We start from the raw sequence: 25,559 nt of genomic DNA, 5'->3' as shown, positions 1-25,559 counted from the left end.
TCGCCTTCAGTACTTCCTCAACAGATGGCACCTCAGCCAGCAACTCACAGGGGGTGACCTCTTCCAATATTTGAGGCACCGCAGACTCAGCAGGGTTATCCCCACTTTGTGCCATGATGTTTTCCTGGTTGAGAGATTTCCCCTCCCCCAGGACGTCACGGAAATGTTCAGAAAATCTGCAAACCTGTTCCTGGGGGTCGGAGATTGGATCACCGTTTTTTCCCATAATGATAGTAATAGGTGTGGTGCTGCAGGTTACTTTTTTGATGGAATTAAATAGCGATTTGTGATCGCGGAACACTGAGGAAGATTCCATCTCCTCAGCAACCCGCGACCACCACCCATCCTTGCAGCGCCTTACGGCTCTCCGAACCGCCGAGCGAAGGCTGCGGTAAACCTCCTCATTCTCTGACGTGGGATGCTGTAGCCGATGAGAGTGGGCCTGTCGCTTTTTCTCAACTAACCTGAACACCTCCTCTGTCAGCCAGGGTTTCTGGGGAGGTCCGGACCGCGTACCCAAAGCAGCCATTGCAGCTGCATGAGTCGCAGTCCAAAACCTCGCCCATTTACCCTCGACATCAGGAGGAGTGGGGGACGATGCCAACCCCAGCTGCAAGCGATGATGAAATTCTCGCTTACAACTTTCATCAGCTAGCTGAGACCAGGCCACTTTTGGTTTGAATGGGGTCCTGGGTGTACACCCACCACCGGAGTGGAAGAATGGCAGGCGCATCTTACAGATGACTAGTCGATGGTCAGAGGGCAGATCAGCTCCACGGTAGGTCCTGGTGTCAAGGACATGGGCTCGCATCCGCTGGTCCGTCACTATGTAGTCCAGCAGATGTTCTTGCTTGGACCCGGCATGCATCTGTAATGTAGTAACTCGGCGGGAGACGACTTCACGGGTAACACACTCTTTATTTTATCAAACTCGTTCACAGGTGACTAACACCTACTTTGTAACTCGGGTGACAAACACCCACTTAGTATCTCGGGTGACAAACACCCACTTAGTATCTCGGGTGACAAACACCCACTTAGCTACTTGGCGACTAACGCCCACTGAGCTACTCGGATGACCAACATCCACTTAGTATCTCGGGTGACAAACACCCACTTAGCTACTCGGCGACTAACGCCACTGAGCTACTCGGATGACCAACATCCACTTAGCTACTCGGCGACTAACGCCACTGAGCTACTCGGGACACTCCCTGCCCGGGGTATCCGTCTCGACTGTGGGTCCCCAGCCCGACCCACGGGGGCGTCGGACCCCGGGTCCCACAGCCTCGCCTCCGAGCCACACAGGGCCCCGGTCCCCACAAGGACGGCGGGACTAGGGGTCTCGGGGCACTAGGTCTTCAGCTCCGTCTTCGGGTCTTCAACTGGGTAACTCTCCCCGAGTGCTCTCGCGCGTCCCCCTTTATACCCCACCTGCGGACGTCGCTGCGAGCACCCACTTATTCGACCAATCGCTGGGCGCTGGCTACGATCCTGTTTTCCCACATCTCATCGTGCCTCACCACCCACGCCGCGCCGCCCCGTCATCTGTCACTCCCGGCGCGCGCGTCCACACCACGCCCACAACGCGTGCCCAACCCCGCACCCCGCGCCGCCCCGTGATCCATCACTGTCACAGTCGGCGCACGTCAACACCACCACTACACATCCATGATGTTGTGTGGATGCGCCGATGCCGGAAGAGCGTGTTGGTAATTACAAGCCCATTGGCTGCACAAAAACCTAGCAGCCTCCTACCGTTGTTATTGAGCTGATCTTGCCCATGCCTTCCAATTACTCCAGACCAGGTGCCAGCATCATGACCAACTCGAGCATTGAAGTCACCCAACAAGATGACTCTGTCCCTGTGACAGGAGGTCATAGAAGGCATCTGACTCATCGGCTTTGCCTGCATCCCTCCACGGATGTTCGTCTTCGGTGGGGGCATAAGTAACCACGACCACCACTCCTCGCCTCCGGTTGATTGGAAGGCGAGCCCAAAGTATCCTGGGGCTTACAGCTTCCCACACCTCACCGCCACGCTCCCACGCCCCGTTCATTCTTTAGTTCAGAAGGTACACACACAGGGTACACACACAGGTACACACAGGTACACACAGGGTGCACACACAGTGTACACACAGGTACACACAAGGAACTCATGGAACACAGGTCGTCACGGGGTACTTACGGGACACAGGTACTCACCGGGTTACTCACAGGGTACTTATGAGCATAGACTCACACAGAGACTCATAGACTCACACAGAGGCTCATAGACTCACATAGACCCAGAGACTCACACAGAGACTTATAGACTCACACAGAGACTCAGACTCGCACAGAGACCCATCGACTCAAATAGAGACCCATAGACTCACACAGAGACTCATAGACTCACACAGAGGCTCACAGACTCACATAGAGACCCATAGACTCACACAGAGACTCATAGACTCACACAGAGACTCATAGACTCACACAGAGACCCATCGACTCAAATAGAGACCCATAGACTCACACAGAGACTCATAGACTCACACAGAGGCTCACAGACTCACATAGAGACCCATAGACTCACACAGAGACTCATAGACTCACACAGAGACTCATAGACTCACACAGAGACCCATAGACTCACACAGAGACCCATAGACTCACGCAGAGACTCATAGACTCACACAGAGACCCATAGACTCACACAGAGACTCATAGACTCACACAGAGACTCATAGACTCACGCAGAGACTCATAGACTCACACAGAGACCCATAAACTCACACAGAGACTCATAGACTCACACAGACGGGCTCGATGGGCCTGCGCCTCTGCTGCTGCCCTCCTCTGTGCAGCAACGCCACGACGCTGGCGAAGGTCGTGATGAACGCGGCCTGCACGGAGCTCTTCAGCAGCATCGTCAAGCGAGGGATTCCGAGGAGGTGAGTGGTTCCCCCCCCCCCCGCCCTTCAGAATCATAATGTTTATTAACACTGGAGGAATCCGATGAGCTATGAAGCTCTTTATGTCTAGTGATGAACTTTTTTTTTTTAACGAAGCGACCTGCCATCGCAAACGATAGCTCAACGTCGTGGGCTCGTCATCATCATCAAGTGTGGACATTCATAGCAGCAGCCAAATGCTCTAAGCCGGTGTTTCTTAACCTGGGGTGCATCACGCATCCCCTGGGGGGGTGCGAGAATTATCGATACACGTTAAGTTACAACTTACTTGGTTTCTTTTCAGTTTAAAGCTTTCGTGACTGCAGGGATTCATCTTCTTGGTTCTTTCAGACGCTGTCTTTCCGACAGACCTGTTCTTCACCTGAGGACGGCTGCTTGCGTTGTGGCCGGAACATCGTGAGAATTGTATTTTATTATGTTTTATTTTTATTATTTTATTATTTCCCTTCTACGTGACTTTACCGAAAGAACCAAGAAGATTACTTTGTTTCATCAACACCCTCTGTGGTTATTAACATTGTACTTTTTTTTTACGACTGAGAAACAAAGTGGTGCAAGGCTGCAGTATGAAGGTTACGAACCACTGGACTCAAACGCGTGATGTTGATTCTATAACGTGGAGGGGGGAAAACCGGAGGACCTGGACGAAAATCTATGCGACCACGGGGAGAGAGAGAGAAAACATAGAGGGAACATAGACATGGAGTAGGGAGAGAGGGGGGATAGAGAGAGGGGAGGTAGAGAGAGAGGGACGGGGTTAAAGAGAGCAGAGCGTGATATCTATTGTGAAATCTTTCATTTAAAAAGGGGGTGGGGTTTACATAAAGCAAAGCATTAAAAAAAAACAAATGATGAACGAAGCAAAGTGCCGACTACACCGAGCATTAGAAAAAAAAGAGAGACACGCAAACTCCAAATATACAGCAGCAGGCGTCAGGGTCGGAAGCTAAGATCCTGAACTACACTCAACTTGTTACGTTACCAGATAAGGCCCCACAGAACCGCTCTTTAGCTCTTTATTCAGAAGCGATCCTGCCTATCGCAAGTGATAGCTCAACGAAGTGGGTTTATCATTGTCATCATCAAGTGTAAATGTATATGGCAGGAGCCGCATTACTCACAACAAACAAACAATATAAACAAACGACAGGAGTGTAAAGTAAAGGTAAACAAATCACTTTAAAAATATATATACCAATAAAAACACCTTTTTTTAGATCTCACCAGCTAAAGCCCCCTGCGGTTAACACTATGAGACCTCCTTTACCAGTGGCAAAATATAGTAATAGGTTTTTACCCTTTCAACTGATACAAAAACTGACACCTTTATACAAGGCATCATGTTTGCAATAACCACAACACAAGCAGTCAAAATGCAAACAAAAAGAAACAACTCTGATAATGATAATGATATGCACTGTCCTTGAAGTTGATTGGTCCACACCCGAGACGGCTTTTCTTAGAGCCTAGTCTCCATTGGTGTTGGACCAGATGACGCCAAAAGGCGTACAACTCAAAGACAGCACACTATCAGAGTATTGAGAGCTCGGGGTAAGCATATACACTATGAGACCTCCTTTGCCAGTGGCAAAATATCTATATTTTCCCCCTGCGGTGTTAACTTCTTCTCTCGGAAGCCACCTGGCCATCGCAAACGATGGCTCGTCGTCGCGTGCCAATGCACCGCAGCGATACATCGCCTGGAGCAAGTCCAAACGCGCGCCCCGTTGCGATCACGTGGCTCCACACAGCCACCGCCGCCGCCGCCGATGATGATGATGATCCCCCCACCTCCTTCACCTGCAGGAGAACCCGAGTTCCACTCCAGCTCACGGCCGACACCGGTGACGATTTTCTGAACCGGTCCTGGGCCTCTCCTAGGTTGACTCAGCCTCAAATGAGTACTGGTGCGGTGTGTAGTAAACATCATCGCCAGTGGGGAGACAAAGGCGGCCTGGCGTGGTGCTGCTCACCCTTCCCCCCCCTCGTGTGCCGCTCGGTCCTTCATAGGTTCAACCTGCTCACGGCACTTGGCCCAACAGCCCGTTAAGGCTACACATGTGTGTGTGTGTGTGGGGAACCTTTGTCTTTGTGCGTCGCAGGTTCAACGAGCAGAGCGTCGTGAGCGATGCCAAGGGGGTCCGCGACTGCCCCTGGGCCCCCAATGTCTCCGCCACGCTCCACTTCCAGTGAGTGCACGGTGGGGGGTGCGGGTGGGGTGTGTGGGGGGTGTGGGTGGGAGACGCTACTGCTGCTGCTGCTGTTAGCGAGCGCCTATTAAGGCCGGCACGGTATACGGGTGGGTGGGCGATTGGGTGTTTGGGTGGCCAGCACCGCCACGCCCGTGTCTGTCCCCAGTGCAGTGCCGCTGTTTACGCAGCGCGCCAACGGTGACTCCGGCTGCAGCCGCGGCGATTTTGGGAGAGGCCCAGGACTGCGTTAGGAATCCGCCACTGACAATGGCGTCTCCCCGCGACTCCCCTCCCAGCGTCGCCCCGTGTCCCCATGTCCTCGTGTCTCCCAGCGTCGCCCCGTGTGTCCCGGTGTGTCCCTGTCCCCCTGTGACCCTGTGGGGGCCGTTGGCCCCCGGGGTCCCTCCTGCCTGCGTCCCCTATTCCGTTTACGTTACCCCACCTCCCTATTACCCGCTACGGTTTCGCCGGCATTCGAACGCGACGCCCCTACTGTTACAGCCTCGCGCCGCGCTCCCACGCTGCGAGCATACGTGCGCACAGCATCATCAATCAAACGCCACACTCCCCCTCTTTACACCGCTACGTACAGCTCTCGCACACTGCGAGCGTGTGCCCGTCTATAGCCCTGTGCGGCACTCGCCTCCACGTCGAATAACCACGTTACCAATGCGCATCCGTATCCGACACGTAACGAACGCATGCGCACTCACGCACACAGCTCTCCGCGGCACTCACTCACCACCGAACACTCGCGTTATGATCGCGCACCTGTATCACACACGGAGTGAACACACGCGACACCCACTCTCGCACCGCTCCGCGCAGCGCTCCCCCGAGGCGAGCCGCAGCACTACAGAACCACTGTGTACACACGCTCACCCACGCGCTCAGCTCTGCGCAGCGCTCACTCATGTGGCGAACCACTGTGTACACACGCGCACCCGCGCGCTCAGCTCCGCGCAGCGCTCACTCACGTGGCGAACCACTGTGTACACGCACGCACCCACACGCTCACACTGCTCGACAAGATCGCGCGAGGCCACGCTTCGCTATTAATGATTTATTATCTGCTACCTGGTAATTGATGTTTGATCAGTATAAGTCGACGAGGCCGGCCTATTCTACCACCCCTGAATCTATTCTCTATTTATCGGCTTTGATTTCAATTCACCTTCGTACTCACTGTTAGGTGCTCACGGCGGTCCGTTGATCTCCTCCTCGCAGTGTACCGCGGTGCGTCTCACGGACGTCCGGGTCGCTGGGCTGGAGCTCGTGGTGTCGCCTGGTGCTGGAGTCAAGAGAGCGATTTCCCCTTTGCGCTCCCTATTTATCCTCCTTAACAATTGTGCCTTTGCGCTCAAGCGCAACTATCCCAACCTTCCGCGACTATGCGCAAGAGCCCCTGCGGTCCTGCTACTCATGCTGTCCCGTCCTTCCCCTGCTGGCCTCGTCGACGCATGGGGGGGGGGTGTGTGTGGGGGATGCGTTTCAACCGTGGTGGCCGAATGCCCTTCGCCGCGGCCACACCATATTAAGGCCGGTCGCAGCGCCGCGGTGCAACGTAGCGTCGGGGAGGTCATCCAATTCCCTGATCGCCGGAAACCGTGAGAGTTAATCCCGATAAGGGTTTCTCGGATAAAAACCGGTCGATCAGGTGTCCTCCCCTTCCCGCTCTATGGGGGGGGGGGGGGGATGCGTGCGGGTGTGTTCATGTGAGGTGAGGTGAGGGGGACGTGGGGTCGGCTCCGTCGCTTGGTGGTGGCGAGGCCGCAGATGGGGCGCCTGCTGAACGGCTTCATGGTGGCGGCATCACAACCCCCCGCATCCCCCGTCTCCCCGCGACTCCCCTCCCAGCGTCGCCCCGTGTCCCCGTGTTTCCCCGTCTCCCAGCGTTGCCCCGTGTGTCCCGGTGTGTCCCTGTCCCCCTGTGACCCCCCCCCCCCCGTCTCCCCGTGACTCCCCTCCCAGCGTCGCCCCATGTCCATGTCCCCGTGTCTCCCCGTCTCCCAGCGTCGCCCCGTGTGTCCTGGTCCTGGTGTCCCCCTGTGACCCCCCCCCCCGTCTCCCCACGTCTCCCCGTGACCCAATGTCTCCCCCTTTCTTCCCGTGACCCCCCGTCTTTTCGTGACTCCCCCCCCCTCCCCACTGTGTCTCCCCGCGTCGCAGGGAGAGTCACCGGAACGTGACGGGCGGCGCGGGGCGGGTGATAGTGACGCAGACGAACTCTCCCGTCAAGTCCAACATCACGTACGACGCCAGCAAGAAGACGATCACAGTGGACAAGAACCTGCACGGCATGTTCATCAAGGTGCTGGCTCGCTCGCTTGCTCGCCCCTTAGCCTGCTCGCTCGCCCACCCTCTCACTCGCCCTCTCGCTCGCTCGCCAACTCTCACTCGCTCGCCCACTCTCCCACTCTCCCACTCGCTCGCTCGCTTTCTCGCTCGCTTGCTCGCCCCTTCGCCTGCTCGCTCGCCCACCCTCCCACTCGCCCTCTCGCTCGCTCGCTCACCAACTCTCACTCGCTCGCCCACTCGCCCACTCGCCCACCCTCCCACTTGCCCTCTTGCTCGCTCATTGGCTCGCCCACTCTCCCACTCGCCCACTCACTCGCTTGCCCTCTTGCTCACTCGCTCGCCCACTCTCACTCGCCCACCCTCCCACTCGCCCTCTCGCTCGCTCACTCGCCCACTCTCACTCGCTCGCCCACTCTCCCACTCGCCCACTCACTCGCTCGCCCTCTTGCTCACTCGCTCGCCCACTCTCACTCGCTCACCCGCTCTCCCATTCACCCTCTCGCTCGCTCGCCCACTCTCGCTCGCCTACCCTCCCATTCGCCCTCTCGCTCGCTCACCCACTCTCACCCGCTCTCCCACTCGCCCTATCGTTCATTCACTCACTCGCTCCATCGCTTGCTCACTCGCCCGCCCGCTTTCCCACTCGCCCTCTCTCCCACTCGTTCGTTCGCTCTCCCACTCACCCTATAGCTCGTTCACTTGCTCGCTCCGTCGCTTGCTCACTCGCTCGCCCAGTCTCTCACTCGCCCGCTTTCCCACTCTCCCACTCGCCCTGTCGCTCACTCACTCGCTCACCCACTTGCTCACCCACCGTGTGTTATGATGCGGTGGGCGGTGATGATGATGACACCCGCAGTCTTAACCAGGGCGGACTGCCCGTCTCGAACCGCGAACCTTTGCAATAAGCGGCGAATGCGCTACCACTCATGTCATGATGATGATCCCTGATGATGGCTGATGATAGCTAATGATGAAGATGGTTGATGATGATCACTGATGTTGGCTGAGGCTGATGATGATGATAGCTGATGATGATGGCTGATGTTGGCTGATAATGATGACGAATAACGATGAGTGATTATGGCTGATGATGACTATAGCTGCTGATGATAGCTGATGATGATGATAGCTGATGATGAAGATGGTTGATGATGATCACTGATGTTGGCTGATAATGATGACTGATAACGATGAGTGATTATGGCTGATGATGACGATAGCTGCTGATGATAGCTGATGATGATGATAGCTGATGATGAAGATGGTTGATGATGATCACTGATGTTGGCTGATAATGATGATTGATAAAGATGAGTGATTATGGCTGATGATGACGATAGCTGCTGATGATGATGATGGCTGATGCTGATGATGGTGATGTGGCCGCAGGAGTTCCCCGAGCGGAGTGGGCGCTACCCTCGCTGCGCCGTCGTGGGGAACGGAGGGATCCTCACCAACAGCTCCTGCGGCTCCCAGATCAACGCAGCCGACTTCGTGATCCGGTGAGAGGGAGGAGGGGGAGGAGATGAGGAGGGAGAGGGGGTAGGGAGGGAGAGAGACGAAGGGAGAGGGAGAGAGTGACAAGGAGAGAGTGAGGGAGAGAGACAGGGAGAGTGAGTGAGAGTGACGGGGAGAGAGACGAAGGGAGAGGGAAAGAGTGAGAAGGAGAGAGTGAGGGAACGAGACAGGGAGAGTGAGTGAGAGTGACGGGGAGAGAGACGAAGGGAGAATGAGAGAGTGAGGGAGAGAGACAGGGAGAGTGAGTGAGAGTGACGGGGAGAGAGACGAAGGGAGAGGGAGAGAGTGAGAAGGTGAGAGTGAGGGAGAGAGACAGGGAGAGTGGGTGAGAGAAATGGAGAGAGAACTATAGAGAAAGGGAGGGAGAGACTTGAAAGAGTGGGAGAGTAGACGAGGCCGACTTTGTGATACGGTGATAGGGCGTGGAGGCAGAGGAAGGGAGAGCGAGAGAAGGAGAGAGAGTGTGAGAGACTGAGAAAGTGAGAGTGAGTGGCGAGCCATCGAATGCCCAACAGCTTCTGTTTGGCTGGCTAGAGGGGGCTAAACGGGTGCAGTACGGGCTAGAGAAGAAATGGAGCTGATGGGTGAGTGAGTGAGTGGGTGAGTGAGTAGTTGAGTGAGGGAGTGGGTCAGTGAGTGGGTAAGTGAGTGAGGAGTGACACGGGCTGGAGAAGAGATGGAACTGATGGGTGAGTGGGTGAGTGAGTGAGTGATTGAGTGGGTGGGTGGGTGAGTGAGTGGGTGAGTGGTTGAGTTAGTGAGTGAGTGAGTGAGTCAGTGAGTGAGTCAGTGAGTGAGTGAGTGACATGCTCTGGAGAAGAGATGGAGCTGATGCGGTACAGGAGGATGTAGAGCTGAGTGGACTTGCCAATGACCGGTACCAGCGGTGTCAAGATCGGCCTCTATGGAGGCTCGCGAAGGACACTGCTGGGCAGTTGAAGGCAGTCGCCCTCCAACAACAACGGAGGGCAGAGGATCGAAGCTCACAACAACGAGCAGAGCGCCGGGCAGCTAAAACGCAGCAATTTGGCACAGTGTGATGCACAGCTGGTGCATCTGCTGGTCATCTCAGTCAGTCAACCTATGGCACCTGGGTCTGTCCCGTAACCTCCTGCCAGTAGCAAACCATCCACACTTCACGTGACGGCCTCAAAAGTGCACCTCGCCTTGCACCATCGTCGTGGTGACGTTACCACCAATTACTTAGGGAATGGTGGCTGTTGTTATTGTTGTTGAATGAATGAATGTATGCGTGCGAGTGTGTGTGTGTGACTGTGCGTGTGTGTGTGTGGAGCGGTGGTGTAGCGGTTAGCGCGCTGCGCACGAAACTGGTGACCCGAGTTCAATTCCCGCTCACGGCCACCACCAACGACGATTATCTGAACCGGTCCTAGGCCTCCCCTAGGTTGACTCAGCCTCAAATGAGTACCTGGTGCGGTGTGTAAACATCGCTCCTGGGGAGACAAAGACGGTCGGGCCTGGTGCTGGCCACCCACCCCCTCGTGTGCCATGCCGGCCTTCGCAGGTGCTCGCTGATAGAAATTGCCGCAACAGTCTGTTACAGGCAATACGGGGAATCTCTGTCTGTGTGTGTGTGGGTTTAAACCTCGTCACTGGCGAGACAAAGGCGGCCGCTCGTGGTGCTGGCCACCCCACCCTCTCGTGTGCCACAGTACCGGACTTCATAGGTGCTCGCTTACAGCAGTTGCCCCAACAGTCTGTTACAGACTACACGGGGAATATTTGTCTTTGTGTGTGTGCACGTGTTCAATTGTAAGACGACATACGCAATCGTCGTAACAACAACAAACTCGGCGATGCTTTCCCGGGTACAACAAACGCGACAGAGTGGTGGCGCAGTGGTTAGCGCAGCGGGTTACAATCAGCACCGCGGACAGCTTCAAGGACCCTGACGGAGCTCTCCGCGGTGCTGAACTCTCCACTGACGACTCGGGGCCTGGAACCTCTCTGTAAGATTCGCCCGTCTAGTCTACCGCTGGTGGATTTAATTATAAAACGCAATGTCTTCATACCATCACGCTAGCTTAGCGAAATGTTCGGAACATGACGATCAGAATAGTTATTTTAAACTGTAGGGATCCTCTTCTTGGTTCTTTCGGTAAAGTCACGTAGAAGGGAAATAATAAATTAATAAAAATAAAACAAAATAAAATACAATTCTCACGACGTTTCGGCCACAACGCAAGCAGCCGTCTTGTTTGCGTTGTGACCGAAACCGGCTGCTTGCGTTGTGGCCGAAACGTCGTGACAATTATTTTATTATGTTTTATTTGTATTATTTTATTATTTCCCTTCTACGTGACTTTACCGAAAGAACCAAGAAGATGAATCCGTGCAGTCACGAAAGCTTTAAATCGAAAATTGTAGGAATGCTATAATGCTCTTTTTTATATAGATATCCGGTATTACCAGCAAGCCTCACTGAGCTGCTACGTAGCTGGCCATCACAAATGATAGCTTCAACGAAGTGGAATTGTCATCGTCATCATCATCACTGTGTGGAAATTTAGAGCAGCAGCCAAATAACTCTTCTATACGCGTGGCGTTGACTCTAAATGTTGGAGGGGGGAAAACGCGGAGGAACCCGGAGAAAAGTCCACGCAAACTCCAAATATTCAGCGGCAGGCGTCAGGGTTGAAATCAAACCCACGACCTCTTGTAGACCAGGCGAGGTAGTTAACATCTCCTAGCAACCGTGATGATGATGAGAGAGACACGCAAACTACAAATATGCAGCAGCAGGCGTCAGGGTGACACGCAAACTCCAAATATACAGCAGCAGGCATCAGGGTCGGGATCGAACCCACGACCTCCTGTACACCAGGCGAGGTAGTTAACATCTCCTAGCCAGGGAAAGCGAACGTGTGACGAGACGAGCGGCGACATCGTCTGACCCGCACCACTGCCCCCCCCCGCACCCCCTCTGCTCGGCGCAGCTGCAACTTGGCGCCGGTGCATGGCGCGTTTGCCGTGGACGTCGGCTCGAAGACCAACCTCGTGACGGCCAACCCGACCATCATTGTGAACAAGTGAGAGCTCCCCCCCCCCCCCCCACCGGAGTGAACCTAGCCTGGCACGAGCTCCCCCAGCACGGCGGTCAGCTGAGCCACTCGACTCTCGATCCACCCACCTCCCTTTCCCCATCCACCCCACCCTGGGTCCTGCAGTCATTACAGCTTCCTGCCAGCAGCAGCCAAATCTTCTTGGTTGTTTCGGTAAAGTCACGTAGAAGGGAAATAATAAAATAATAAAAATTATAAATAATAAAATAATTCTCACGACGTTTCGGCTACAACGCAAGCAGCCGTCATCAGGTGAAGAACAGGTCTGTCACCTGAGGACGGCTGCTTGTGTTGTGGCCGAAACGTCGTGAGAATTGTATTTAATGTTTAATTTTTATTATTTTATTATTTCCCTTCTACGTGACTTTACCGAAAGAACCAAGAAGATGAATCCCTGCAGTCACGAAAGCTTTAAATCGAAATTTAGCAGCCAAATCGTTCCACCATTTCACCACAGTTGACGGGCCTGCCTGAGTGCACCTAGCCTGGCACGAGCTTCCCCGGCGCAGCTGCGGCGGGGCTCGCGACCGAATAGCAGCGGAGGGATATTTGAACCGGTCCTGGGCCTCGCCTAGGTCGACTCGGCCTTAAGACGTTTAGCCGGTGCGGTGTGTGAAAAAAAAAACATCGCCAACTAGGTGGAGACAGAGGCAGATGAGTGTGTGGGGTTTTTTTTGTTTGGTTTTTGTTTCTCAGGCCAACATCACTCGGCGATCGGAGCGCTGCGCTGGCCTGTGCTCACTAAGAGTACTTGCCTCCCCCCAACACAAAAAAGTCTGATAATTGTTTTTTTACCCTTCTATCTGGCAACAAAACTGACACCTTTTTTACAAGGAGTCATGTTTACATAGACCACAATACCTGGAGTCATAATGCAAACAAAAAACATAACTCTAATAATATGCACTGTCGTGCGCCTTTTGGCGTCATCTGGTCCAACCCATGTGAGACTAGGCTCTAAGGAAAGCTGTCTCGGGTGTGGACCAATCAACTTCAAGGACAGTGCATATTATCAGAGTTATGTTTTTTGTTTGCATTATGACTGCAGGTATTGTGGTCTATGTAAACATGACTCCTTGTAAAAAGGTGTCAGTTTTGTTGCCAGATAGAAGGGTAAAAAAACAATTATCATATTTTTTACTGGCAAATGAGGTTCCAATCGTACAAAAAAGTCTGTTGAGGCGACACGGGGGGATCTTTGTCTCTGGCTGTACTGAACCCCCGCATGGGGAGCGGTGGTGCAGAGGTCAAGCGCTCTCCACCACGAACCCGGCGACCCGAGTTCTATTCTTGCGCACGGCCACCGCCGACGACGAGTGGCGAATATCTGAACTGGTCCCGGGACTCCCAATAGGTCGACTCAGACTTAAAACGATTAATTCTAGATTTGAAGCTTTCGTGACTGCAGGGATTCCTATTGTTAGGTTTTTTTCGGTAAAGTCACGTAGGTAAACAATAAAATTCAAAGTTAATAAAAGTAATAATGGAAATAAATTAATAAATCACGACGTTTCGGAGGCAACACAAGTCTCCGTCATCAGGTGGGACCGTCACAGCTAAAATTACTGCATCAATTACCCAGTGCGATGTGTAACAAAAAATCAAGCATCAGCTACTGCCGTGGTTTCAGGCCACATCACTTCGCCATAGGAAGGCTCTACTGGCCTGCCATGAGGTGCTCGCAAACGGCACTTGCCCCCAACAGCCAGTGGAGGCTACACGGGTGACCTTTGTCTGTGTCTGTGCAGATTCCAGTCGCTGAATTTCCGGCGGCAGCCGTTTGTGAAGGAGATGGCGGAGTATAAAGACACCATCATCCTGGTGTCTGGGTTCTCGTTCGCAGCCCTAACGCCGATTGCGATGAGGGTACGAATACAATCACTCACACAGACACTCAACAACAACAACAACAACCGCCATTCGCCACTAAGTGGCGGTGACGTCACCACGACGCTTGTGCCAGACACTCACACACACAGATACTCATACACCCACTTACTCACACACTCACACACACCCACTTACTCACACACTCGCACACACACTCGCTCACACAGGCACTCACTCACACAGACACACACACACTCACACACTCACTCACCCAGACAGTCACACAGACACTCACTCACACAGACACAGACACTCACACACCCACTCACTCACATACTCACTCACACACACACTCACACAGACACTCACACACACACTCACTCACATAGACAGACACTCACACACCCACTCACTCATACACACACTCACTCATACACACACTCACTCATACACACACTCACTCACACAGAGACTCACACAGACACACACACAGACACTCACACAGACAGACACACACTCACACAGACAATCACTCACACACAGACACACACAAAGATAAATACTCTTTGGTTTTTTCGGTAAAGTCACGTAGTTAGAAATAAATTATAAACAAATCACGACGCTTTGATTGCAACACAAGCAATCGTCATCGGGTGGAAAACCCCACCTGCTGATGATTGCTTGTGTATGGATTCCTGCAGTCACGAAAGCTTCAAATCAAGATTAAAGACAAATACCTCCCGTATAGCCATTAATACATTGTTGGGGCAAGTTCTGTTAGCGAGCACCTATACGCAGACACTCACACAGACACTCACACCCATTCACTCACAAAGACCCACCGTATAGCCTTAACAGACTGTAGGAGCAAGTGTTGTTAGCAAGCACCTATTAAGGACGGCACGGCACACGAGGGAGTGGGTAGCCCACACCACACCCGGCCGCCTTTGTCTCCCTAGTGGCGATGATTACACATTGCACCAGGTACTCATTTGAGGCTGAGTCGACCAATCACTCAACGACACTCACACACACTCACTTATACAGACTCACCAACACTTACACACACACTCACTCACTTACACAGACACACAGACATAGACTCACATACTCACAGACACTCACTCACACACGGACACTCACACACTCACTCACACGCAGCAGTCACTCATTCACTCATGCACTCACCTCCTGCCTCACTCACCCACTCACCTAGACACACATATACACTGAATGCCTGCCCATCCACCCGATCATCCATCCGTCTCTCTCTTTGTCCATATATCCGTCTGTCCACGTGTCCGTCTGTGTCCACGTGTCCACGTCTCTGTGTCACGTGTCCCTGTGTGTGTGTGTGTCCGCCTGCAGCTCGCCTTCACGCTGGAGGACTTTGGAGCGCAGCAGAGGGTCGCCTTCTTCAACCCCGACTACATGAGGGCCATCGCACGCTTCTGGAAGGGCCAGGGGGTGAACGAGCCGCGACCCTCCTCGGGGCTCATGATGGTCAGCCTCCCTCCCCCACCCTCATCCCCCCCCCCACACACCCTGCGTCTCCCAGCATCTCCACTGCGTCTCCCAGCAACTTCACATCGCACTCTCTCTCTCCACCTTGTCTCCCCGTGTCTCCATCCATCTCCCCACATCTACACCCCACCCCCAACACCACCACCTTTGTCTCCCTTTCATCTCTCCGTGTCTCTCCTTCTCCACGCGTGCGATTCCCCCCCCCCCCCCCCAACGTCTTCACCTCTTCCCCCCCCCCCAAACTCCCCCAACTCCCCCGCCCCCCCCCCCCAGACGAGCGTGGCCATGGACCTGTGTGACGAGGTGCATGTCTACGGCTTCTGGCCGTTCGACCGGGCAGTCCCGCCCGGGGCGGGCGGTGCGGGGGTGGAGCTGACGCACCACTACTACGACGACCAGAAGCCCAACCGGCGCCACTCGATGCCCCACGAGTTCCTGGAGCTGCTGGCGCTGCACAGCCGCGGGGTGCTGCGGCTGCACGTGGGGGAGTGCGCGGCGCCTTGAGGGGGGACGACGCCTCCAGAGACACGTGGGGGGAGAGGGGGAGGAAGAGGAGGAGGAAGAGGAGGAGGATTGAGGGGGGGAGGAGGAGGCTCTTGAACCGGGCGAGGATTTTGTATTTGACGTGGGGGCGCGAAGAGACGATGGTAGCGGTGGTGATGATGATGGTGATGATGGTGATGATGGTGGTGATGGTGGTGATGGTGGTGATGATGGGGATGATGGGGATGATGGTGGTGATGATGGTGGTGGTGATGAGGATGGCGATTATGAGGATGGTGATGAGGGTGATGATGATGGGGATGATGATGGGGATGATGTTGAGGATGTTGGGAGGAGAGGAATATTTTGCAGTGCAGCAGCGTGAGGAGTGGGGTGCCCTGTAGCAATGGTGGGTGAGTGGGTGAGTGGGTGGATGAGTGAGTGAGTGGGTGGGTGAGTGGGTGGGTGGGTGAGTGAGTGGGTGGGTGAGTGGGTGGGTGAGTGAGTGGGTGGGTGAGTGGGTGAGTGAGTGGGTGAGTGGGTGGGTGGGTGGTTGTGTGGGTGGTTGGCTGAGTGAGAGAGCCTCCATGTGAGTCTATGGGTCTCTACGTGAGTCTATGGGTATCTGTGGGTCTATAGGTCTCTGTGCGAATCCAGTAATACTCTCGATTTACGTCTCCCTCTTGTACGTCGATTCACAGATACGTCGTCACTTCATTATGACCACCGCTACTACTACCACAACCACCCACCAGTACCACCCACTACTACCACCACCGACTACTACCACCCACCACTACCACCACCCACCACTACCACCCACTACTACCACCACCCACTACAACCACCACCCACTACTACCACCCACTACTACCACCACCACCCACCGCTACTACCACCACCCACTACTACCACCACCCACTAGAGGCCGATCGAAATTCGGTTTCGTTTTTGGCGCCGAAAGTTGGCAAATGGCTTCTTTCGGCATAGTTTCTGTTTCGGCCGAAGCCAAAAAGTTAACTTTCGGTTTACTTTCGGTTTCGGCCGAAAGTTAATTTTTAGCCTTCGGTTTACTTTCGGTTTCGGCCGAAAGTAAAAAATTGTAACTTTCGGTTTCGGCCTAAAGTAAATTTTTTACTTTCGTTTGACTTTCGGTTTCGCCGAAAGTAAATTTTTTACTTTCGTTTGACTTTCGGTTTCGCCGAAAGTAATTTTTTTACTTTCGTTTGACTTTCGGTTTCGCCGAAAGTAAATTTTTTACTTTCGGTTTACTTTCGTTTTCGGCCGAAACCAGAAATTCAGTTTCGGTCGGCCTCTACCACGCACTACTACCACCACCCGCTACTATGACCCACTACCACTAGTACCACCACCCATTACTATGCGAGTCTATAGGGCTCAGTGTGTCTGTGTAAGTCTACGGGTTTCTGTGTGTCTGTGTGAGTCTACGAGTTTCTATGTGTCTGTGTAAGTCTACAAGGCTCAGTGTGTCTGTGTAAATCTACGGGTGTCTGTGTGAGTCTACGGGTCTCTGTCTGTGTGAGTCTATGGGTCTATGTGTGTCTGTGTGAGTCTACGGGTCTCTGTGTGTCTGTGTAAGTCTACAGGGCTCAGTGTGTCTGTGTAAATCTACGGGTGTCTGTGTGAGTCTACGGGTCTGTCTGTGTGAGTCTACAGGGCTCAGTGTGTCTGTGTAGGTCTCTGTCTGTGTGAGTCTACGGGTCTCTGTGTGTCTGTATGAGTCTACGGGTCTCTGTGTGTCTGTGTGAGTCTACAGGGCTCAGTGTGTCTGTGTGATTATACGGGTCTCTGTGTGTTTGTGTAAATCTACGGGTGTCTGTGTGAGTCTACGGGTCCCTGTGTGGCTGTGTGAGTCTACGGGTCTCTACGTGAGTCTCGGTATCTTCATGTAAGCCTGTGCGGTTTTTGCGCAATATTCTATGGACCTCTCTCTTTTAAGATTCCGCGAGTCTCTATTGGAATCCGTGGACCTCTATGAGAGTCTGCGGATGTCTCTCTGATGGTATGCAGGTTCATATGGGAGTCTATAGGTCTCTGTGTACGTTTTTGTAGGTCTCTGCGGGAGTCGATGGGTCTCTGCGTGAGATTCCATGGGGCTATCTTGTAAGATTCCACGAGTCTCTATTGGAATTCGTGGGCCTCTATGAGAGTCTGCGGATGTCTCTCTGAGAGTGTGTGGGTTTCTTTGCGAGTATATGCCTCTGTGGGTGCGTGTGTGCCTCTGCAGATCTCCGTGTGCAGATTTAGGGATAAGTCTGTGCCTCGACGCATCTCTGTGTCTCAATTTAGGGATCTCTCTGTGTGCCTCTACGGATCTCCGTGTGCGGATCCAGGGATCTTTCTCTCTCTCTGTGCCTCTACAGATCTCCGTGTGTGGATCCCGGGATCTCTCTCTCTTTTGTAAGAATGTCCGACCAAAGTCCACGTGCAGTGGAGGTCTCTGTTGCTCGTCCTTGACAGTGGCGGAGCGTTTGCAGACACACGCTGCCGTCAACCGCGACGCCCGCTAGCCCGCTCGCTCGAATAGCCGTGCAGGCGGAGGGCTGTGGGCAGTACAGCAAGTGGGCTATGTGCTGACGAGCTCTCGTCTGTGCTGGTCGCTCTGAGAGCTTGTGGATGTTGTTGTTGATTGTCGTTGTAAATTCGGACAAATTTGAAAACAATGTGGTCTTTTTTCCCACACCCACCGATGACATTTGAGACGCGGGTGCAGATCTTGTGGCCGCCTCTCGGGCGTTGCATCGCTCAGACTTATTTATTCGTCGCGCGCCCGTTCCTCTTGAAGTCAAAACGTCGCTGGTTTCAGACGTCGCTGAATTAAGATGGCGCTGATTTAAGATGGCGCTGATTTCAGACGTCACCGATTTCAGACATCGCTGATTTCAAGCGTTGCTCAATTAAGACGACGCCGATTTTATACGTCGCTGATTTCAAGCGTTGCTGAATTAAGACGACGCCGATTTCGGGCGCCGTTGATTTCAGGCCTCGCTGAAGTCAAACACCGCCACTACTGCCATCGTTCCGCGCGACAGCTCCTTTTGTGACCATCGGCGAACCAGTTTGATTCATCCGCGTAAAAAATCGACGGGCAGAAAGCGCGAAAAATAAAACAAATATTTTATTTAAAACTTTTACCCGGTTTCATCAATCATTTTTTTTGTTAATCATGATCTGGATTGACAAACTCATTCGCTTTACAACTGCTTGTTGTTGTTGTTGTGTTTAGTTTGTACGTCCTTCCCCCCCGCACCTCCGATTAGTGCGGTTGGCTACGTACGGCGAGAAAGAAGTTCAACCATATATATATGCATACACCCTACTCGACACTATACATCATGGCACCTCCTTTGCCAGTACCAAAATATGAGAATAGGTTTTCCCCTTTTTTCTGGCAACAAAACAGTTGTGTTAAAATGTTAAAACACCAAACTGAAACCTTCTACAAGGAATCATGTCTGCATTAACCACAATGCTTGTGGTCAGAACGCAAACAAAAAACTTACTCTGAACACATTCCTGCGGAGGGAGTTGGTAGGAACATTGGGTTGCTCGGTCAATGGCCAGGGTCAACGGCGGCGTGGTGTATTCCGCAAATATGGCCGATTGTGAGGGCGGGCACAAGCCGGCGTGAATAGGTTAAACGTTGAGTTTTATAAGGGCACCACGGGGTGACCAGCCCCTCCCCACCCAGCCCCATCCCTCCCACCCCCCACCCAGCCCCACCAAGCCCCTCCCCTCCCCACCCAGCCCCACCCCTCCCATTTTTGGATGTACGACGGACGGACGGACACAATAATCCCCTGTGGGCTGGTGTAACCAGGAGGATCCTACCAGTATAATATATGCATTGTCTTTGAAACTGATTAGTCCACACCAGAGACAGCTTTCTTTTTAGCCTCGTCTCAAAACGGTGTTAGACCAGAAGACGCCAAAAGGCACCTCACCAACTCACTCACCAACTCACTCACCCACTCACTCACCCACTCACTCACCCACTATCTCACCAACTCACTAATCCACTCACTCGCCCACTCACCCACTATCTCACCAAATCACTCATCCACTCACTTACACACCCAAAAGATAAAGATCCCCCGTATAGCCTTAACAGACTGTAGGGGCAAGTGCTGTTAGCGAGCACCTATGAAGGCTGGCACGACATACGAGAGGGTGGGTGGCTAGCAACCACGCCCGGCCGCCTTTGTCTCCCAGTGGCGATGTTTACTATACACCGCACCAGGTACTCATTTAAGGCCGAGTCGACCTAGGGGTGGTCCAGGACCGGTTCAGATAATCGTCGATGGTTGTTTGCCGTGAGCGGAAATCGAACTTGGCCCAGCCAGGTTCGTAGCGCAGCGTGCTAACGACTACACTACCGCTCCTTACACAGTCAAGACAAAGGAAAAAGCTCCCCCGTATAGCCTTAACAGACTGTAGGGACAAGTGTTGTTGGCGAGCACCTATGAAGGCTGGAACGGTACACGAGGGGGGTGGGTGGCCAGCACCTCGCCCGACCGCCTTTGTCTCCCCTACACACATACACACACACGCTCACATGCATAGGGAAGGGAGGGCAAAGCTGTGTGGAGCGACCGGCCAGGTAGCTTCCACACAGCGGCATTTTGCAGAGGCAATGACGCCCCTCGACTAATCCGCAGTTGGTCATAAGCACACTGCCCAGGCACAGAGACTTCTCCACTCTCTTTCCACAACCGCCCGTCACTCGTAGGGAGCTAAGGGAGGGCAGCGTTTGACGACAAAGTAACCAGGCAGGTGCTTTGTTTTTTCATCATGGCACCTTTTTTGCCAGTATCAAAGTATGAAAAAATAAGAATAGCTTTTACCCTTGTTTGGATGTTCGAACACCAAACAGATATACCTGTTGCAAGGAATCAAGTCTGCATTAAGCACACACGTCCGTGTGGTGAACATGCAAAGAAACATGCTCTGTTTTTGTGGGGCTGATGGCAAGGCCCCCATCTCTTAGAGGCACGCTGCAGGTTCAGTTGTAGAGTCTCCAATTCCATCTCACTCATCCACCCACTCACTCAGTCACCCGCTCACTCAGTCAATCATTCGCCTTTTCACTTACTCAACAATTCACTCACTCACTCAGCCATCCATCCATCCACCCACTCATTGTCTCACCCACGTACTCACCGTCTCGCTCACTCACCCGTCCATCCACCCACTGACCCACAGAAGCAGCAACAACAACAGCAGCAGCAGCAACACCTAGCGATGGCGACGCTGCGACTTCGAGCTTCTACTGCTGCCCGGCTGTTTGCGCCCGGATCTCGTCGCTGCCCGCTAACTGCCCCCAACTGACAGCCCACATGGCTGCCCGCTAACTGCCCCCAACTGACAGCCCACGTGGTTTCCTGCTAACTGCCCCAACTGACAGCCCACGTGGTTTCCCGCTAACTGCCCCCAACTGACAGCCCACGTGGTTTGCTGCTAACTGTCCCCAACTGACAACCCACGTGGTTTGCTGCTAACTGCCCCCAACTGACAACCCACGTGGTTTCCCGTTAACTCCCCCAACTGACAGCCCACGTGGTGTCCCGCTAACTGCCCCCAACTGACAACCCACGTGGTCTCCCACTAACTGCCCCCAACTGACAGCCCACGTGGTTTCCCGCTAACTGTCCCCAACTGACAACCCACGTGGTTTGCTGCTAACTGTCCCCAACTGACAACCCACGTGGTTTGCTGCTAACTGCCCCCAACTGACAACCCACGTGGTTTCCCGTTAACTCCCCCAACTGACAGCCCACGTGGTGTCCCGCTAACTGCCCCCCAACTGACAGCCCACGTGATTTCCCGCTAACTGCCCCCAACTGACAGCCCACGTGGTTTCCCGCTAACTGCCCCCAACTGACAGCCCTAGTGGCTGCTCCCTAACTGCCCCCAACTGACAGCCCACGTGACTGCCCGCTAACTGCCCCCAACTGACACCCCACGTGGTTTCCCGCTAACTGCCCCGAATTTTGTCGCGATGCCACCTCTCGCCGTGGCTGTACCGCGGATCTGGGTCGTTTCTCCTCCTCCTTCCGCCCCTGTAACGTGCGCACCATCACGCAAGACAGCGCCTTCAATCGCCATGCCACTGCTGCTGCTGACGACGTCGACGCCGGGTATCGAACCAAACCACGGACCAGGTGCTCCTCAACTTGAGGGAGAGATGTTAACTACCTCGCCTGGTGTACAGGAGGTCGTAGGTTAGATCCTCACCCTACACTATACACGACACTATCCACTTCTATACACTACAATATACACTACTGTATACACTACACTGTATACTACACTTTTGCCTGGCATTCGAACAAAGACGGTCATGGCATCGCGGCACTTTCAGATGCGCTTCTGCGGCCGTCTGGAACGCTCTTCCTTCCAATGTTCGGAAGACACTGGGAGCTATGCACTTTTAAATCATCACCCACCCAGGCTGCAGGCCACCTCACTCTCTCCGCTTCTTCCCTCCATCGCGGAATAATCCCCTCCTCCCATCATCATTATCCCCATCACCTTCATCATCAACACTATCATCACCATCATTATCACCATCCTCTCCATCATCAACACCATCATCACCATCATCACCAACACCATCATCACCATCATCATCATCCTCATCACCATCATCCCTGGCATCATCACCATCACCCCTATCATCATCACTGGCACCCCCATCATCCCCATCATCGCCACCATCGCCACCATCATCACCATCATCATCACCGCTACCATTCTCTTCGCGCCCCCACGTCAACAACAAGATCGAGAGCCTCCTCTTCACCCCCTCGATCCTCCTCTTCCTCCTCCTCTTCCTCTTCCTCCTCCTCTTCCTCCCCCTCTCCCCCCCACGTGTCTCTGAGGGCGACGTCCCCCCTCAAGGCGCCGCGCACTCCCCCACGTGCATCCGCAGCACCCCGCGGCTGTGCAGCGCCAGCAGCTCCAGGAACTCGTGGGGCATCGAGTGGCGCCGGTTGGGCTTCTGGTCGTCGTAGTAGTGGTGCGTCAGCTCCACCCCCGCACCGCCCACCCCGGCCGGGACCGCCCGGTCGAACGGCCAGAAGCCGTAGACATGCACCTCGTCACACAGGTCCATGGCCACGCTCGTCTGGGGGGGGGGGCGGGGGAGTGGGGGGGGAGGTGAAGACGTTAGGAGACGCTGGGGGGAGGGGGGGATCGCACACGTGGAGAGACGGAGAGATGAAGGGGAGACAAAGGTGGTGGTGGTGGTGGGGGTGGGGTGTAGATGTGGAGAGATGGATGGACACACGGGGAGACAAATGTGGAGAGAGAGAGTGCGATGTGAAGTTGCTGGGAGACGCAGTGGAGATGCTGGGAGACGCAGGGTGTGTGTGTGGGGGGAGGGGTGGGGGAGGGAGGCTGACCATCATGAGCCCTGATGAGGGTCGCGGCTCGTTCACCCCCTGGCCCTTCCAAAAGCGCGCGATGGCCCTCATGTAGTCGGGGTTGAAGAAGGCGACCCTCTGCTGCGCTCTGAAGTCCTCTAGTGTGAAGGCGAGCTTCAGGCGGACACACACACACACACACAGGGACACGTGACACAGAGACGTGGACAGATGCACAGACGGATGTATGGGCAAAGAGGGGCAGGTGGATAATCATATGGATGGGCAGCCAAACAGTGCCTATGTGTGTGAGTGTCTGTGTGTGAATGAGTGTGTGTTCGTCTCAGTCAGTCGACCTGTGGCATCTGGGTCTGCTCTGTGACCTCCTGCCAGCGGGCGTTCGACACTTCACGTGGCCTCAAAATGCACATAGCCTGGCACAAGCGTCGTGGTGATGTCACCGCCACTTGGTGGCGAATGGCGGTTGTTGTTCGTGAATGTGCGAGTGTGTGTGTGTGAGAGTTATCCGGCTTTACCACCTGAATGTGAAATAGTTTGTGTTACTCTGCATCTACATCAGCCATACGAAAGCAGAAGAAGCAGAAGTGAGTGTCTGTATGAGTGAAAGTCTGTGTAAGTGAGAATGTGTGTCAGGAAACTACCAAACAACAGAGAGTGGCTCTTCTTCTGAACCAAAGAATGAAAGGGGCGTGAGAGTGTGGCGGTGAGGTGTGGGAAGCTGTAAGCCCCAGGCTACTGTTCGCTCGACTCCACATCAACCAGAGGCGAGGAGTGGTGGTGGTAGTGGTGGTGGTTACTTATGCCCACACCGAAGATGAACATCAGTGGAGGGATGCAGATGTAGTGGTGGTGTTGACGTGCGCCGACTGTGACAGTGATGGATCACGGGGCGGCGCGGGGTGCGGGGTTGGGCACGCGTTGTGGGCGTGGTGTGGACGCGCGCGCCGGGAGTGACAGATGACGGGGCGGCGCGGCGTGGGTGGTGAGGCACGCTGAGATGTGGGAAAACAGGATCGTAGCCAGCGCCTAGTGATTTGTCGAATAAGATGGGTGCTCGCAGCGACGTCCGCAGGTGGGGTATAAAGGGGGACGCGCGAGAGCACTCGGGGAAAGTTACCCAGTTGAAGACCAGAAGACGGAGCTGAAGACCTAGTGCCCCGAGACCCCTAGTCCCGCCGTCCTTGTGGGGACCGGGGCCCTGTGTGGCTCGGAGGCGAGACTGTGGGACCCCGGGGTCCGACGCCCACGTGGGTCGGGCTGGGGACCCACAGTCAAGACGGACACCCCGGGCAGGGAGTGTCCCGAATAGCTCAGTGGGCGTTAGTCGCCAGGGTAGCTAAGAGGGCATTAGTCGCCAGGGTAGCTAAGAGGGTGTTTGTCACCCGAATAGCTCAGTGGGCGTTAGTCGCCAGAATAGCTCAGTGGGCGTTAGTCGCCAGGGTAGCTAAGAGGGCGTTAGTCGCCAGGGTAGCTAAGAGGGTGGTTGTCACCCGAATAGCTCAGTGGGCGTTAGTCGCCAGAATAGCTCAGTGGGCGTTAGTCGCCAGAATAGCTAAGTGGATGTTTGTCACCCGAGATACTAAGTGGGTGATAGTCACCCGAGATACTAAGTGTGTGTTTGTCACCCGAGATACTAAGTGGGTGTTTGTCACCCGAGATACAAAGTAGGTGTTAGTCACCTGTGAACGAGTTTGGTAAAATAAAGAGTGTGTTACCCGTGAAGTCGTCTCCCGCCGAGTTACTACATTACACAGGCAAGGTCGATGAGTCAGATGCCTTTCATGGCCTCCTTTCACAGTGGCTCTTCGGGATAGAGTCATCCTGTTGGCTGACTGTAATGCCCGAGTTGGCCATGATGCTGGCACCTGGTCTGGATTGATCGGAAGGCATGGGCCAGATCAGCTCAATAACAACGGTAGGAGGCTGATTTTTTGTGCAGCCCATGGCTTTGTAATTACCAACAGCGCATCCACACGAAGTCACGGATGCATGCCGGGTCCAAGCAAAAAACATCTGCTGGACTACATAGTGACGGAACAGTGGATGCGGGCCCAGGTCCTTGACACCATGACCTACCGTGGAGCTGATCTACCCTCTGACCATCGGCTTGTCATCTGTAAGATGCGCCTCCCATTCTAGGACCCCATGCAAACCCAAAGTGGCCTGGTCTCAACTAGCTCATGAAGGTTGCAAGCGAGAATTTCATCATTGCTTGCAGGTGGGGTAGGCATCGACCCCCCCCCCCCCTTTCCTCCTGATGCAAAG

At 54.1% G+C, this 25,559-nt stretch overlaps 2 protein-coding genes across 2 annotated transcripts in view; one reads left to right on the top strand and one right to left on the bottom strand.

Moving 5' to 3' along the window:
- The window catches only part of LOC144950261 (alpha-2,8-sialyltransferase 8E-like), a 57,199-nt gene extending 41,290 nt beyond the window's left edge, over positions 1-15,909 (top strand). The window contains exons 5-12 of the mRNA XM_078880323.1: positions 2,853-2,939; positions 5,063-5,149; positions 7,322-7,463; positions 8,840-8,952; positions 11,926-12,018; positions 13,800-13,917; positions 15,250-15,384; positions 15,679-15,909. Coding sequence (XP_078736449.1) covers positions 2,853-2,939; positions 5,063-5,149; positions 7,322-7,463; positions 8,840-8,952; positions 11,926-12,018; positions 13,800-13,917; positions 15,250-15,384; positions 15,679-15,909 — 1,006 coding nt within the window. The remainder of the gene's footprint in view (positions 1-2,852; positions 2,940-5,062; positions 5,150-7,321; positions 7,464-8,839; positions 8,953-11,925; positions 12,019-13,799; positions 13,918-15,249; positions 15,385-15,678) is intronic.
- Positions 15,910-22,804: 6,895 nt separating this feature from the next.
- The window catches only part of LOC144950256 (alpha-2,8-sialyltransferase 8E-like), a 34,969-nt gene continuing 32,214 nt past the window's right edge, over positions 22,805-25,559 (bottom strand). The window contains 2 exon segments of the mRNA XM_078880316.1: positions 22,805-23,035; positions 23,313-23,447. Of these exon segments, the coding sequence (XP_078736442.1) occupies positions 22,805-23,035; positions 23,313-23,447 (366 nt within the window).

Source organism: Lampetra fluviatilis, chromosome 57, assembly GCF_964198595.1.
Source record: "Lampetra fluviatilis chromosome 57, kcLamFluv1.1, whole genome shotgun sequence".
Taxonomy (NCBI): Eukaryota; Metazoa; Chordata; class Hyperoartia; order Petromyzontiformes; family Petromyzontidae; genus Lampetra; species Lampetra fluviatilis.
The sequence above is the reverse complement of the archived record's forward strand: the minus strand, read 5'-3'. Positions and strand labels throughout refer to the sequence as shown.